Raw genomic sequence first — 18,007 nt, forward strand, 5'->3', positions numbered from 1 at the left:
GCATGTATGTGACGACAGTGAAAAGGAGAACTCCGCTTTAACAGAAGAAATATTCCAGTGATACTTTCTATGTTAAAGACATTAGCAGCAGCAGCTCCTTTTGAGGCTTCATTTAGGACAAAAACACTTTGAGCCAGCAGTAAAATCAATGGGATGAAAAATACATAACAGAAAGAGTAGCAGTAATACAATATTGTACAAGATTATTAAAAGAATCAGAAGACTGCAAAGACAGCAGATAGAAACTGAAAGAGCAGAACAACAAACAACACAATGCCACCTTTGTTCACCCAATGCCTGTAAATCACACGCAGCAGGTTTTACACACAAACAGAATGTGTTAACAGGGGAACACAGGTTAGAGTTAGTTAGATCATGTTGTTCCACCACTGGGATCTCTCGTGCCTTGCTGGCTTGCACACTTGAGCATGTAGGTGGAGAGAGGCAGTGGTAGTAGAAATACATGTGTGAAAGTCAAGTGAATGTAGAAAAAAGTGAGAATAAACTGAAGCAGGATATTCTGAGAGCATTGGGTTATTTTTCTATTTATTGAACCTGCATGTGGGTGAATAGTAACTTTTGTGTTCATGTATCTTTGAAGGTCTTCTGACTGCAAATGTTTAACACTGCTGGCCTTGCAAAATGTTTTTTTTTCTGTTGGTTTTGGAAAATTACCAAGACACCAGTTCATTTCATTACTTGGAAATAATAACAACACTGTAATTCGCACACTCCAGTGGTGTGAGATAAAAATTAATAATGTAGAAGGATCTGATTTTGACTGTAATGGAAATAATCACCTAACAAACTGAAGGCTAAAAATGGTCCTATTTTTTGCCTCTAGAGTTTCAATGGAAATTTTAATAAAATGTTTCATTTCTTTTTGTTCAATTTTAAATGAGTCTTGGTCACATCCTAGTCCCAGAAAACTTTAGAGAATCTACACTGGTTTGGGCTGTGCAGTAAGCATGTTTTATAATCCTGTTAGGTTGAACTCATAACCCTCAGCCAGCCTAAATCCAGGTCTTTTCCCTGCTCTAACCTGTGCTGAGCCAGCCAACCAGTTAACCAGTTTTATTATAACTTTTGGTGAAGTAATAGTACTAATACCCAGCATTATGCTTAAATCATTAAAGCTGTTTGGTGGTGCCAAATAATCACTTTGATTAAAAGTGACTTTTTTTTTAATCAATATTAATTTAGAATAATCAGGTACAGTGTACAGTGCAAAAGCTACTACGCCACTTGATCATTTTAACCACAAGCTTTGATGGACTAACACAAGGTAGCACATAATAGAATGAAAATAAATGGATACAATGGAAAGTATGAGTTGAATTTGAATTTAGCACCCATTGCTCTTACACCTCTAAATAAAATCTGGTGCCACCAACTGCTTTCATAGCTAATGTGATCACTTATTTTAGTCCATCTTGTGTTATTTTAGAATGGTGTCTGTCACAGCTAGCTGCCTATCTAGCTGCTTTTTACAACATGTTTTTTTCTTCTTCTAATTTAGCTCTAATTTAGCTCTATTTGGCAAAGATTCCTTAGTTTTTATCATGGCAAAATATCAAAAGTAGATTCATATAACAATTTAACAAATCTGCTAGTGGATCTATAGAACATTCTGGATTACTTGTGACTTGGCAATGCCCCATCCTACTTCAGGCTAACCTGAGGCTAAATTTTCAGGTTAACCTTGGAAGGCTTTTTCCATCTTTGTGCTGGCTGTCTCCTGAAGAATTCAGTATGACCATATTTTAATATGTGGAGATTTTGCCGTGTGCTGTCATGGGGATTTTATGAAACTTATTGGCTCATTTCATTTCATACACTCTCAAATCTGACCGTTTTTATATGTTTGTCTATACTGTGGTTTGGTTTTTGACAGCAATGAACACTGTGGATCATACAATGAAACCACAATACAACCATCTCCAACTCTGTGTTGAGTAAATCACAGCTTTTCTCCCTTTTCAAATGGGAAGTTCACAAATCTCTCTTACATGCACTGACATTTTGAAAGCCCAAACTGAGCTGAATAGAAATGTGTCCCTGGAAAAGTATTTAGAGGAAAAGACACAAGCTTTGACAAGTTGGACATTTTACATAACAGCTCATTGAAAAACAACAAGCTGTTAGGTCTTCTAACATTGCTTATTAATCAAATGCTGCTTGACATGATAGTCACAGAATCCATATAATGCTGATCATGTTAGTTAATCTCTTGGCCTGTGTGAAAAGTTTTATAAGATTTTGTTGCCAAAATATCTACTCTGACAGCCTCTTCAGCCCTGTGTGTCTCAGAATCTCCTGTATCTACTTCAGTCTCAGCCACCATTTAAAAAGATGGTGACTTCAGTTATGAAGGACAGGACTCAACCTTCCACATTACTTTCATCTATTTAGAGACATGTAAGGATGGCTTGGACTCATAAGTCTTAAATTGTTGACTCATTAGTGTTCTTTGGAGTTTAACTTCAGCAGAGTCTGACATCCTGTTGGATCAGATCGTTTTCCGTTAACTTTGCTAGAGTAACTTCTTTAGATATCTGTATTGCAACATTCATATGTAACCTCAGTAAATAAAGTTGTCCTGTGAAGATTTCACAGTCTTGATGGAGAACATCCTCCTCTGCAGAAGCAGCAGAGGTACAATGCTCAGGTAGAGGAATCTATTAATGGGGTTAATGGGGCAACTACTAGTTGTGAACTTCAGAAATCTGACCTACATTGAAGGGAAACGAAAAATAATATATATATATATATATATATATATATATATATATATATATATATATATTAAAAGTTCCCCTACTGAACTGTCACTCTTAGTTACTAAGCAGAGATCTGTGATTTTCACCCAAAAGACATTTTATTAATTCTTGAAAGAATGAGAACAGCAAACAGACATGCTAATGTTTGTTCAGTCTGATCTGTTCTAACTGGACAGGGTCGCTGCCTTCTACACTTGGCTTATCAGAATGTTTCTCACTGTGAGTCTGGGAAACAATATTTCTGACTCAGCATTGTAACTCTTAATTGGGATGACCTAACCATGAACAACACAGAGCACTCCATCCTTGTCTTATGGAGGACAAGATGCAGGGTGAAGATAAAATAAACTTCACAAGAATGAAACTGTTGCTGCTAGAGGTATTTAATAATATGCAAATTATTAAAATAAGTTATTTTCTAATATTTCACTAATGGCAATGGATGGACATGTATAGTGCCTGACAGCCCATTAGATCTTGAGGCCTCAGTTTGGGCTTAGAGCATACTTTTACACTATAATGGGAGTGATCAAGAAAGATAAGGTATGAAAACTTGAACTGCTTACAGACAGTAGAAGCTATAGACTGACGGATTCCAAATATGGAGAGATGGCTGTGAGATTCAACATTTGGTGTAAGAAACTTCCAGAAACACAAGCTGACTGAAATAAAATCCCCTTTTGTTCAATTTAATCAATGTCAGCAGAGCCCTTCTTGGAGAAGTCTCACAAAGGCACTTTGAAATGGAAAAACATCATCTACACAACACATGAAAAGAACTAATACAACCAAAACATCTCAAATAAACAGAAGCTGCAAGACTTCTGATTAAACACTCATCTTTATTCTGTTTGTTAAAAGGTTTGTAAATGCCATTGCAATGTTGTGCTCTGTTTCTGTAATGGTGTAAATACAGTATGCTGTTTTTGGTCTGCATCTTTGATTGACAACATTGAATAAACTCCTGCCAAATATTGCTGCAGGAGAAAGCATGAAGTTGCAAAAAATAGGGTATACACAGAACTTCGCTGAAACTGCCAGCAGCACATTTTACAAGATTAGCCAGAAGTCCAGTTGTCAATTTTTGCTCTACAGTAATGAACATGTACTTGTGCACCAAATTGGCAGCTCCCACTTTCAGATGCCCCATTGTGTCGGTGTAATCCCATCACCTCCTGCAGCACACAACGTGAGTGTTCTAACTCCCTGCATTCCTGAGGGATCAGGGCAGCTTAGTTTTACACCCTTCACTCCTCCCTGCTTGTATGCCTCCTTTTCACATGGTGCCATCAATTGGTCATGGTCACTATTACACGAGAGACTGTAGAAAAGCGGCTGCACTTACAATTAAAAGGCTTATTTTAAAATGCATTTTTGACAAACACATCTTTTGCTACAGTTAGTCCAATGAAGTCTAAAGAGATGCAATATTTTGTCCCAGTTTGAAAAAAGACAGAGAACAAGATTGCAGGTGGAAAATGGTAAATTATTTTACTGTATATTCATGAGTGATTGAGTGTAATATTTAAATTATTCATGCTGCTAGGGTTTTAACAATCCAACAATACACCTAAAAATAATCAGGGATTAAATAAACATAACCTGGGGGTGTTCTGCTAAGTCATTGGGAAGCAAGATCATGTTCTTTAGAAATGTATTCTCTAATTTTTAATCTAATTCTTATAATTACTGAAATAACACTACGTGTTGGAACTTGGCTTTAATTAACTTTTTCTACTGTATCAAATCTATTTACAATGCCTATAGAAACTACTCCTGAAGAGAAAATGTATAACCTGATGTAGACAGATTTTCATATTTGCTACATTCCTTCCATTTCTTGATTAATTTAGCTGAACTCCAAGGATGTACTGGGCTTTAAAGATTTTCTGTATCCATCCCCTGACTTATACTTTTCAATAACTTTTTTTCTGACTTGCTTGGAGTATTCTTTTGTCTCTATACAGTAGTGTTAGGCAGGAAAACTGATTAACTTGTGAATGGACTTTCCAGATACATTAAACTACAATCACTTCAGACACTCACTGCACTCAACTGATCTTCATTCTATTCATTGTGAGACTATTAGCACCAATCAGCTGGGCCTGTACTGAAATAGGCCAGTCAGTTTAGATATCAATATGCAATCACATAATTAAAGTTATCTTTAAAATTGTAATTAATTTGTAGAAATCATTTTTCACCATGGCATTAAGGTGTTTTTTTGTCATTTTATTTTGTTCAAAAAGCTACATTTTACTGATTATATTTGATTTGTGGAAACAATAAAAAAGTGTAACATCCAAGGAGGTGAGTAATTTTTATAGGCACTATAACTGTGACTTCTGTGCACCATCACACACATACTATTGCATATGTAACAGGATAATAGCTGCAGTGATTAGAAATAATCTAACCAAAGACATTAATGTTAAGTGATGAGTCAAATAATAATAATAATCTGTTCATACCAAAAGGATATACAATTTGTAAGAGATCTATGTTACAGTGTAGGCATTCCACAGTTCTGTATGAGCACAGAATAAACAAAATGTATGAATAATCTGAGTCATGCAAGAGGATTTATGCAACACTAAACGTTTCAAACATACATATTCAAAACTTTTCACAAACTTGTGTTTATCAGCTTTACAGTGTAATTTGCATTTTCTTTCCAGTCCACTAAAATAACACAACTGTAAAGTTTACAGATGGCACTACTTATCCCTGGGGAACAGGGATGAGTTCTGGTGGAGCAGCTGGCCAGGTGGAGCAGAGACAACAATCTGGCCCTTAACACACAAAAATCTAAGCAACTGGTTGTGGATTGCAGGAGGAACAAAACTAGCTATTTGTTCACTCATCACAGATGTGGATTGTGTGAAGAAGTTCTCAACCTTTCGGCTTGTGGATGTTCAGGTAAAGGACGATCTGGGTGTCAACAATACACATTTCACAAAAAAAGCCCTGGAGGAGACCTCACTTTCTGAGACTCCACAGATTTTTATGTTGCATGTAGTAGAATATATACTTTAATCTCACTGTTATTAAAATAAGTATGACAATGATGTATTCCACTGGCATCCCAGTCCCTATCCATCATTAGTACCAAACGGAAGGTAGAAGTTATTTTCACAAAATGTCATGACAGTAATAAACAAGCTAATATATTTTCCAATTAATTGTGGACTGAGCACTCAGAATAACTAAAACCCACTCATTTAATAACTTTCCTGCTGCATTTAATTTGTCTGCTCAGGCTTAGAGGGAAGGGAGGCAACTCTTTCTGCATGACTTGTCTCCCTGCCCTTCATTTTTGAGTTATCCTCTTTTCTCACACTTTTCCTTTTTTATCCTTATTTTCTACCCCTCACATTGAGTCCTCCATATTTGTGTGCCTGACCTTCTTGCATGCACTTGCACCACCTAATCACAATGCCAGGCATATCTGACTGCAGTGTTTTCTTTTCTTCTCAGACAACAGGAGGACAAGACACTCAGATGCACCCTAAAAAGATGGAAGACTTAGTAAATCTTCAATCCAAAAAGCAAAGCAAGACGGTTAATGATTTTTTTTCCTATAAATGATCAGTTAACATCTGTTATAGGCAAAATTGGGGATTTTGGTTATTCGCCTATGCAATGTAAAATGACAATGACAGAATCCTTTTTTGCTGACAATTTTGTTCAAGAAATGTCAGCATGCTAGTTCGCAGTAACCAGTCTTGCTCCAGGAAAATGTTAAACAAATATGTTTTGATTTGAAACATTATAGAATTTCAATAGGATTAGATCTTTCTTTTGAAGGTCCAAGTAAGCTACAAGAGTAAACATTCTTCATTTTTTCCATTGCAAGAGAAATGTGGTGTTGAAATAATGAGTTTATATAATTGTGTCTGACATTTCGTACTGGCAAAACGATCTAGAAAAGATTCGTACCTGGCTATGGGCAGAAATCCGGTATAAAGCAACCCTAAATCTGATCATTCTCCAAGTGTATACTTTACAGATCAGCATTTACACATCTTGGGGCCCCTTGTAGCAAGCTTGACAGAGTGCTTGTGCCTGTGTCAGCAGGCAGAGGAGTATCAGGTTTTCACTGTCTGGTGAAACTGATTTCTTCACCCCGACACGGGACCATGTGAGCCCACCAACATCCCACCGGCTGTGATACTTGTCTTCGAGGTGTTGACTCTACTATTGCCTCTTCAATCACCAGGACGGTGGTGGGAGCTGCAGACATGAGACCATCAGCCAGGGTTGAGCTGACACAACCCCCCTGCTGCAGGCCTTTTTCCCTCAGCTTGGCTTTATAGTCATTAACAGGTGGGGGGCAAAAATAGCTATGGAGGAGTCACATGCACGCATGTACACGCCGTTACAGAGCTGGGGTTTGAGTGGGTGCAATCTGATACAATTTCAAGTGTATTTCAAATGGAAAAAATGGAAAAATCATTCTGCACAACTGTTGTAGTGAGAATAAACAAACGGATTGACTTACAAAAGCTTCAGAGTGGCTGTGTACCTCACACACACAAACACATTTTAGGCATTTAGTTTGGCATTTAGTTAGTCTTTTAGCTAAAAGAGAGGAATGTGCATACACTTCCACAAACAAACATATATTTTCTTCTTGAAACTCTACATGTGAATGTTTACCAGAAAATACACTCACGTAACATGGGAATTGCCACAGAACATGCTTTTTTCAGTGTATACGCACACAGTGGCATTTAACTTGTATTATTTTTCAACCCCCTCCAGCCCACCAACCTATCCTGCTTCAGACATAACACCAAGCTACTTTGACCTCCACCCCTTTCCCACCCTCTGTCACTCCCTCTCCTCGCCTCACCTCGCCCCACCTCGCCCTCCGTCACTCCGAGCAGAACCACACACACAAAAAGCAGGTCAGCAAACAGGTCAGCTACCTCGTTAATGTCATTGTTGTAATATTTGTGAAGTGACGGCGAATATTGTGAGGCACGCTTGCAGCAAGTGTTAAAGTGTGACAAAATAAAAGTAATGGGTCTAACTTTGGCATGGTGGTGGTTTTTTTAGCTTCTCAAACGTGTTATGTGGAGGGCAGGGCTTGGAGCGAAAAAAGCCGCTGATCATCATTTTCAAATGCTGCCTGCAAGTAGCGTTCACAGAGTTTGTAGTCTATGAGATGTGATTCAAAAACCCCACGGAGCTTTTTATGATTTTGAGACCTTCAGATGGATTTGTTAATGGAGTTTTTCAGGTTGTTTAAACCCACAGAGAGCTTTTTCTTGGTTTTCCAATTTGTTCTACTGGATGCTTTATAAGGAGCACGATTACCAGCTTTAAGAAGAATGGAGAGAATATTTTATATCATGCTTAGCCGGTACAAATACTCTTTTCAACACTCTCTAATGCTCTAAACCACCTGCATCAGTCTATAATAAGCTGCAATGAAAGGTGTGAATACTTTTTGGTGTTGTTGATGAGTACTGCTGTGCATTTGTAAACCCAGGGGATGCGTATTTAACACTGTCATTATGACAAAGGAATGCTAGGTGCATTTTTAGCGCTAATTAAGAAGGTATGCAATGGTAAATAACTATTGCGAAAATAGAACCACTCATTTTTGTTTTACATTTGGGAAAAATTACCAGGTTGATTTGAACACAAATACCCAGTAAAATGTTTTAAAGAAAGACAGAGACTGATTTAATGCAGAGTTTTAAATACTTTTCTATCTTGATAGCATAATTTGCGCTTATGCTTGTCTTTAGGCTTCACATTTAAAGTATTGTTGAGGTAAAAAAAAGTTGTTTTTTTTTAGATTTTCAAACACAGTTGTTTTGGTTGCAGTTTAGTAGTTTGGTGGAACTGCTTTCTAGATATTCTTTCTTACATATTAACTATTGTGCCTGGCAACACTTCACCTTGAGGTGAAGTAACCAGGAGCAAGACTTTGATTCTTGACAGTGATATGAAAATAGTTTTGCTTTGTTAAATTATTGTACCGTAGTGTAACGAAACCAGTGTCATGTTTCACTTTGCTAATGTTGGTGTGACGCTAGACATTGAGAAGCTGTAAACAAAAGTGAAACAACACTGTTGTAGTACAAGACAAATAAAGTATTATGTAAAACTTTTCATGCCCCTTCAACTTTTCATATCATGTCCTGGTGCAACCAGATATGTTGATGTTTTTACTGTAATCTTTGTCTTTAGAAGTAACCTAATTGGTAATCACAGTGTCAGTTAGTCTCAATATAAATAAAGCTGCTCTTTGAGGGGTTTTTTTTTCAGTGAACAAACATCATGAAGACCAGTTAATAAAACTGTGTATAAATATGCAGGGTTAGTTTCAATCTCATTTTACAGAACTATGTTCAAATCAAAAATGAGAAGTGACACAACTGTGAATTTAGGTCAGGGTAAGATAACATTTATCAAACAGAGCCAAGAAAACAACTCCTGTAGTTTTTATTATATTATTGCAAATCACAGATAGTTTTAGTTTCATTTTACAATCCTTTGCTACTGAGTTGATCTTTCACATAAACCAAATAAAACACCCTGAAATATGAGGTTGTGATGTGAAAAAAAATTGACACAAGCAGTGTGATTATTATTTCTGTGATGATTATTTTTGCAAGGTACAAGACACACCTGATAAGAATAGCAGACTGGATTGTTTGTCAAATTCTTCAGGAATGTTACACATTGTGAAAAATGTGCAGTTAAAATAATGTGTTGCTTTTGGTCTTGTCACACTTACATTGACCTTTCAGAGCACCTCTGAAAACGTCTGCTGTACAGCTCTTTGTCTTGTTAACAAGACAGATTGTGGTCTCCCTGGGGGACGTGTTTCGGTCTTCCAAACAACAAAAAGGATTGCATGTCAAGCCTGTTGTCACTACATCCGTTTGGAATGCAGCAGCACAGCTGCTTCATTTACAGAAGACAGCAAGAAGTGTTCCAGACTCAGCGTATCCATGCAGCAGTTACTCAGAAAGTCTCAGAAAAACAATGTAAAAGCCTTTGACTTGACAATGATTTCTATTTTACAAATAGTCTCAGAATATATATTGAAGGTTATAACCTGAGAAGCTTTTTTTAAAGATTGTTTTATCTACTGTTTTAAATTTACCTCCTAGCACATTGAATCAAGCTACATTCATAGGAATTTGCAACCAAAATTATAATAAAATTAGTATAATATAAACTACACACCCATAAAACTATTTTTTAACATCAACTTAATGCATTTGAAATATTTTTTAACATTTTATTGTGTCTACTTCACACATTTACAAGCAATGTTTTCTTTTTATGTCAGTCTCATTGTAATGTACAGTATATTATAGTAGCCTAACTTTCACTTTAACTTAACATTGAATGTAATCACAGTGTAATTTAATCTCAGTATGCTATATTTGTCTTGGGGGCAGGGGCAGTGAAACAAGAGTTAAGAATGAGCTAGCATTGTTAATATTGATGTTTCTTTTTCTATTTTACCATAATCTCTAACTCTATTTTTACTTTTTTCCTCGCTCTTTGTCCAATCCCGTTTCCAGCAGCCTTTCTGCCTTTTGCACTCCACCGGTATTCAAGTACTCGAAACACTCCTAAAAACTCCTTTGTAGTCTGTTTTTGGATTTTATTTGTTATCATGAAATACCTCAAACTCATCTTTTCTGAACCTTTTGTATTATAAGACTCAATGTTATGTGTCAGATACACCTGTAGAGAGGGATTCTTACCCCCATTTTTTTCATTTCCTGGACAATCACAAATTGAGAGTAAACAATCCATTTCTATTTTTATCCCTCAAAAACTACTAATCAATTCAACCACCCAACGGACTGAGATTTATAGCTGGGGCTGCGCTCTGTTTTAAACAAGATGTGGTCAACTTTTTTTCTGACTGACGAGGAGGGCCGCACCGTGGTCCCGGGAACAGCAGGAGCAGGTGGAATGGCTGCACCAGGAGGACCAGCACAGGGAGCAGGGGGCCTGGCCAGTTTAATGGGTGGACGCAGCACCTTTGGTGGGAACAAAAGACGCAGGACAACTTCAGCTGGACATGCCATGAGTGAAGCCCAGGAGGGAAAGGTGAGAGGCTTTGGATAGTGTTCATGTATTTTTCCAGTAGTTTGAGATTTTCTTAAAATAAAACAATAATGTTGTTTGAAACGCCAGCTTTAAACTGTAAGAGTAGTGCTTGTAGTATCATATAAGGCCACTGACTGATATGTACCAATACTGTTTGTGTGTTATTGGTTGACTCTTTGCAGTGTCTCAGTAATAAGTTTGAATGGTTTTCCCCCCAACCTATGTTAACCACTAGTGACAACTTCACCTCAGGTTTTACTTGGCCATAGCAAAATATATATATAAAATAGAATAAGTTAACAAGTGGATGACCAAAGTAACCAGGCCTAATAAACTAAATTATTTACCGCAGAAAAAGTAATATGGGTGCAATGTTAGCAAAGTTATCCTTCTTGGACCTGATAGTAAATTTTCTTTTAATTTTTGTCAATGAAGCTATTGTTTTCTGTTTTGTGTAGACAATCAATCATGAAATCAAGCATGTCACCAAACCAAAAAATACTTTGAAAGTGATTATGTTCTGCACTAAAATTAATTGCAGCTCCTATCAAGACTGCCATGAGGCTTAAAGAAATGAGAATGAAGCCATCATCAAATTCAGACATCAGGATGACGTAAAAAGTCAGATTTGTTTAGTCCAGCTGACCAACCCTAGTAGGTTTTCAATCAAATTTTTGCATTCAAAGAAGTAAGTGTCGTCATTTTGGTTATTCAATTTGCATACTATGAATCACAATCAGGAATATCAATGATTGTCAGAGAGCTGAACCGTTCAGGCACTAGAAAGGGAGCCATGATTTGGCTACAGTAAGCACCAAGCTGATGCTGTGTTGTGATATTTTTAGGAGTGATGAACATGAGGCCTTTTATAATGTTATTTTCAGTATAAAAGCAATAGAAATTGCAATGTTTTTTGCCATTTCTATTCTGGAATGAAAGAGAATGCACAAGTTTTATTCAACAACTGAAAACTATATATAGTCCTGACTGAGTATATAAATACATACACCAAAATTGAATTTGTCAAGCATTATTAAATACCCAGAATTAATGAATTTGAAGATAGTGCAATGCTTAAAGTAATGCAAAACAGGTAGCTCACATGGTTGGAAAAATTCAATTGTAGCTTGGGTTACGACTTTGTAGGTAATGAATGAGTCAGTTAAAACTATTTAATGGTTGTCAAGTTAAATATAAAATAATACTGAAGTGACTGTCATTGTTACAAGTCCCAAGTGTTAGGACTGCTATAACAGTGATAAGCACAATCTGAAGGATAATAAAATAGAAGTCAGCAATGACGACCGAAGCACTGCCTTTAGCATCCAGATTGCATTTTTTCTTTATTTGTTCAACAAACCTTTTTCAGTGTACAGTATTAATGTTTTACATAACCATTGTCTTACAAACCTGGTTTTCTTTTCTCACAGGTAATAATTAATTTCACACATGACCCTTTTCACATTTTCATCCTTCACGTAGATGAAGACAACCACCGTATAGTGTGTCAAACAGGATAAATGAACTGTTTTAAAGCTTTACTGCATGTAGCTCTATATTAACTGGCGTAATTATCAAAATGTACACTGATTTTAACTAAATATCGATCAAAAATAACATTAGAATACTTACAAAACAAATACAGAATTTAACTTAGCATTGTTTCAACTTTAACCTCAATTCCCACACTTCATGAACAACAAATAGTTTCTCTACCCTTACCTTTGGCTGGACTCACTTTACTCTCATGCTCTGAGCTACTTTATGAGCCAACAAGCAACTTGCACTGAACATTATTCAAACAAAAGCAAAATAAAACCCAGTTAGTAAAATATCATGGCCTTCTCATGACCTCCATCCCAGCCCGGGCTGGCATACTGCCAAATTTACCCTCACCTGATAAAACTGGCAAAACGGTGCACAAAAACCGTAACACAGTGCTACATTCTGGTCAAATAAGAGGCAAAGTAGTTTTAGCGTGTTTTCATCGCGTACTGACCTAAAGGATAATAAAATAGAGGTCACCAATAATCACTGAAGCCCTGTCTTTAGCATCCAGATCGCCCCAAAACCAACCTGGAAGCAACGCCCCCCAAGCAAAGGTTCCGCTTCGCCACTGCTGCTCCCATCCCTGCCGATCAGGAAAGCACTATAAATGCAGGCAGATTAACATGCCAAACTGCAAACAAAATATAATTAGTTCATTTAAAAAACAAAAAAAGAATAAATTATACATGAAGATGTTTAAAAATTATAACCAAAATAGTGTGGTGGCATTTTTAGGTGCACCACCTCATAAACATGTTGTAACTAAGATAGGCTAACGCTTGAAAGATGTCTACAAGAGACGTAAAAAAAGAGAGAAAGAATTTCAAGCCATTTATTAATGCATAAATTCTGATTTATTGTGTTTTTCTCATAAGATCAAGCTGGCATTTTTTGTGGCCATAGTTGGTGTCGTCCTGACAGTCCTTGGAGTCGGGACAGAGTTCTGGGTGGAACTGGCGCCCCCAAAGAATTTTTATAACAATCAGGTAAAACATCAAACAGCACTTCCATGACATTTGATTTAAAAGTAAAATATAAAGCATATAACAATAGGTCAGCATCAGGAAGAAGAAAAAAACCCAAACTGAAACCTATTTTTTTTCAAAACAGAGACTGAACCTTGCTTTATGTCTTGTGCTGTCTGGTTTTTATTTTACAGACATGCCTGACAGCTCACTATGGTCTGTGGAAGGGCTGCACTAAGACCCTGTGGGTGTCTGATATCGACCCAGAACGTGAGAGCTGTGGACCTGCGGAGCTGCCTGGAGGTGACTTAAAGATATCTGACTACGTGGATGGGTTCATGGGGATAGTTTTGATGGCTACATGTTCTGTTTGAGGAAGTGAGGTTCAGGCAGATGACTGGCAGGCCAACTGGCTGACTGTGAAGTCCAATAGACAGCTCAGTTTGAGGGAGTGAGTAAGCTTGTCTGAGAGGTTCACCTGACTTTCTGGCCTAGACAAATCATGTCCGGCTCATAGTGTGACAGCGATTTGTCTGAATAGTTTGGCTGACTAACTGGATGAGTCACTGTAACCATGTCAGGTTGAAATGATCCTCTCCTTTTTCATAACAGGTATAAAAATACTTGAGCTTCTGACTAGGTTCTCTTTACAGTCAACAATTCAGAACTTAACTCTCTTGTCCCATAAAAAATATGTTTAAGGGGAGAACATACGTATATATATTACTATAACATATTATAATACATTATATTATTACGGCAGACCAATAAAAAACTTGAGAAGTATCTTTTTTCAACTTTTTAATGAAGCAAACTAACTCTATGTGTCTAACTCTGGTGTCACATTTTGGTAGAAAACAGATTTTTTAATTATTGTTGTTCCAAAAGCATAATAAGTATGACCATAGGTAAAAGATGTAATTATCATGTTTAGTGCAAGTTGTAGCTTCATCTTATTTGATGTCGGGATTTGAATTTTCCTAACCGAGGAGCAGACACTGGAACTCTGATGGCTGATGAGATATGAAAACACACAGCAGAACACTTTGAGGACGAGGCTTTCATCAGAGTAATTAAGAGTGATGTGTGTGTGTTTGCTTAGTTGTGTTTGCAAATGTGCGAGGGAGCAGATAGAGGTGTCAGAATCAATTTGACTGCCAAACACTAATTGCTGTAACACATCATCTGAACAGCAGAATACAAATTGTACAGGAAGCTTTAGGTTGTCACCTTGAGCTCGTCATTGACGCTCATGGCTGATTATGGTTGATGGAGAACAATTAAAATCAAATTGTACAGGGGTGGGATGTGAGAGAAGATGTGAGATGTGGCTCCTTGAATTTCAATAAGATGTTGATCAAGATTGCTTGCTGCCAACGCATGTTACCTGGCAGAGTTTGTGTTCATGTCAGTTACAGTAAGCTGTTCTTCCTTTTTCTGCTGCAGAATCCAACTGCACCTACTTCAAATTTTTTACCACGGGGGAAAATACTGTCATGTTTCAGAAGACAACACACAAGAGTGAGTCACATAATGTCCCACCTCATTTACCCACATCTTTCTTTTTCATTGTTATTTTCCACATACCTCTAAATACCTGCCTCTTTTAGCTTTGGCCCTCCTCTTTTGATACTATTGTCTTCTTTTCCATAATCTCTGTTCCCCTCTTTATCGCTGTGTTTTCTATGTGCCTTCCTTCACCTCTTTGCCTCACTCTTTCAGGTTGGCTATTGTCTGCACTCTGAGTGCTTAATATGTATTCCACCCACACTGTTTGAGTGTCTCTGCGCTGCTGTCTAACCTCTCATTTTCTCTGGCAGTTTCATAATGTATTAAGATTACACAGTGCCATAGACTGAATAAAGAAAGACAGACGTACATATAAATCACATTGGTGCCTCATCCCTCTCGCTCTGTTGGCCTCCATGTAGTAATTTTGATAAATGTAGTAGGGATAGCTGATTTGTTACGCTTTTATGATGTATTCCTCTTCCTGTGATCAGATTTGAATGTGGCTACAGCAATGTTGGCCCTTTTCAGCCTTTTCCTGATGGTGATGGGGGCCATCTGCATCACCATGGCTCTGAGTAAGGAGATTATCTTCTTTCTGAAGCCAGCATCCATATGTTTTATCCTGTCAGGTCAGTAAAGGTAGCCACAGACTGGTCAAGTTTATATGGATTATTAAACTAAATGTTATTTTTCAGAAAACACAGATTTTTCCTCATATCTTGTTCTGCTCTTTGCCTCCTACAGGTGTTCTGGTGCTCATGTCTCTCTTGGCTTTCCACCAGTCTGTCCTATCTTTTTTGGCCAGTGACCACACGGTTCCTCTCCATCATGAGCTCTCCTGGTCCGTGTCATGTATCGGCTGTGCAGGTGCTGTTCTCATTGTGGGTGGAATCCTCTTCCTGCTGCTGGCGCTGCCCTGTAGCCCGTGGAAGAGGTGTCTCCCTCATAAGGAAGGCAGCAGTTAGTGGCTTTTAGGTGAAGATTTCTGCACTTTACCTGCTGAAAGGAAGGAGGAGTGGAAAGGTGAGGATGTTTCCCTCACACATCCAATCAAAAATATCACCTTCTCTGTTTACTACAGAATTGAAACAGTAGAGATTTTTTTAGATATTTAGTATTTAGGAAAAAATAGCAGGAACTATTTTCATTTTAAAAGATGAATTTATGGGGTTTTGAGTTAAGGTCACAAATATCTAGTGGATGCATCAAACACCTACTGAATATCAGTATACTAGCTGACATTGATATTCAATTTCCTTCGAGGTCTGACCTGCTGATTCAAACATTCTTCCTAATACAAACTAATTTGTGTAAACTCTGTTTCATAAGTTAACTTACTAGTGAGACTTTTAGGTCAATCAAATTCATTTTAAATATTGTTTACAAACTACCATGGTAATATTTTGTTGCTTAATAGATGATTAATACCTTTACAATCCCAAATTCTGTGTACATTATTTTGAGACATCACAGAGGTCCTCTAAATACAGAACAGAGTATTGCTAAGTCTGACTAATGCAAACAAAGTACAACTACTTGCGCATTTTGTTTCTATTATCTATGGCTGCAGCAAAACCCTTGATAGGTTGCCACATAAGTTGGGGGCAAAAAAACCATTGGAAAATAATTTGTGATGAGAATCAGAACAGACTGGAATGACATGCAAAACTGCCGCATCATTGCGACAGCTGTCAACAATGACACAATGGCTCCAGTCAAACAAGTTAGCCCCGCCATGCCTGCGCATGAAACATGATCCCAGGGATAATACAACAACAAACGAAACAAACATTTAAAGGGCAACTAACAATTAATTTCTGCACAAATCTCTAAATTAGGCCTTACACACTCTTTACTGTGTAGAGTACTTACTGTATTGCTTCATGTCTGTTGCATAACTAGTTGAGGTAATAGCCTCACAATATGGCATATATGAGTAGCAAACATGTTGACAAAACAATCAAATAACTAACTTTATGTAAGAATATAAATAGTTTTGCACCAGGTTGAGTTGTCAAGATGACTGTTTAATTGTAAAGTTATTGGAAAGGAAATGTACATCTTGCCAGTTGTTTGAATTTTATCTCTAAAATAACTTAGAGTGGTAATCAGAGGCAAATTAATTGTTGTATTCCACATCATTAAATTTATATTCATAACTACATCATTTGGAATAAGATTCTGTCAGTAAAGCAGATAATTTGCTATTTGGATAAAGAGCATATTAATTTGCACTAGAGGATAGAATATGAATATAGTGACCTTTCTGACTAGATTTGTGTGGGAAACATTTGAATATTGTCTTATAAACCTACAAAGTTTGGAGGAAATGCACTGTTGCATTTGTTACTTACCAATAAATGGCATCTGGAAATTTGACAATCTCTTAGACTTCATGTTTCTGATTATATATTTAAATAAAAAACATATAATAAGGCACATTTAAATTCACAGTAATATCAGTCACTGGTTTTAAAGTTTTAAAATTCCTCAAAGTTTTACATAAGTTGTATTCAACTACAATGTTTTTTCTTCTAAATGTGCCAATATTGAAAATGCGTTCTATGAAAATATTTGGCTTTGCCAGCTATGTTGATTTGAGTGCATTCATTTGAACTTTTCTGTCTTTCTTCTTGTTTCTGGTTTTGTCACTTGACAAATCCTGATAAATGACAGCATAAATATGAACAAAAGCTTTCCTTATGAAACAAACAGTACATTGACCTCCAAACTGTGAACCTCAGTTAGAAAACTATTTTTTTTTCAGATGATGTGAGAAAAAATTGTTTTGTTTGTACTTCCTAACTTTTGCTGTGTTACCTTTTGTTTTTGTATATTTGATGTTTGGTTGATGATTAGAAGAGCAAAGATCATCAATAACTAATAAAACTACTGAAAACTACTGACTTCAACATTGATCATCCATAAGGTTGATACTCTTTTTACATGTCTTACTTAAAAAAGCTGTTATATATTAAAAAATTACAGTGCCTGCTTATCAAAACAAATAAATTAATTTCTAGGAATCTAATAAACACAATGCATTCAGCACAACGTCCACATCTTGTACCATGACAAACATTTTATTTAGACAATGCTTTGAAAAAGATT

The 18,007-nt window shown here is 36.8% G+C and overlaps 1 protein-coding gene across 4 annotated transcripts; it reads left to right on the top strand.

Moving 5' to 3' along the window:
- The first annotated feature begins 5,063 nt into the window (after positions 1-5,063).
- LOC102226926 (voltage-dependent calcium channel gamma-6 subunit-like) lies at positions 5,064-17,798 on the top strand. Of its 4 annotated transcripts, XM_023345422.1 has the most exons (10): positions 5,064-5,699; positions 6,258-6,341; positions 6,858-7,106; positions 7,545-7,690; positions 10,334-10,871; positions 13,295-13,405; positions 13,579-13,687; positions 14,831-14,905; positions 15,388-15,525; positions 15,641-17,798. In XM_023345422.1, exons 5-10 carry the CDS (start codon positions 10,662-10,664, stop codon positions 15,859-15,861), a joined length of 864 nt encoding a protein of 287 aa, XP_023201190.1. In that variant the 5' UTR covers positions 5,064-5,699; positions 6,258-6,341; positions 6,858-7,106; positions 7,545-7,690; positions 10,334-10,661; the 3' UTR covers positions 15,862-17,798. The 4 variants fall into 4 exon arrangements, with proteins under 4 accessions (XP_023201190.1, XP_023201189.1, XP_023201191.1 ...); XM_023345421.1 differs by having other exon boundaries at positions 5,064-6,341; XM_023345423.1 differs by having other exon boundaries at positions 5,064-7,106; positions 10,337-10,871.
- Positions 17,799-18,007: the final 209 nt, after the last annotated feature.

Source organism: Xiphophorus maculatus, chromosome 13 (genome assembly GCF_002775205.1).
Source record: "Xiphophorus maculatus strain JP 163 A chromosome 13, X_maculatus-5.0-male, whole genome shotgun sequence".
NCBI classification, from domain to species: domain Eukaryota; kingdom Metazoa; phylum Chordata; class Actinopteri; order Cyprinodontiformes; family Poeciliidae; genus Xiphophorus; species Xiphophorus maculatus.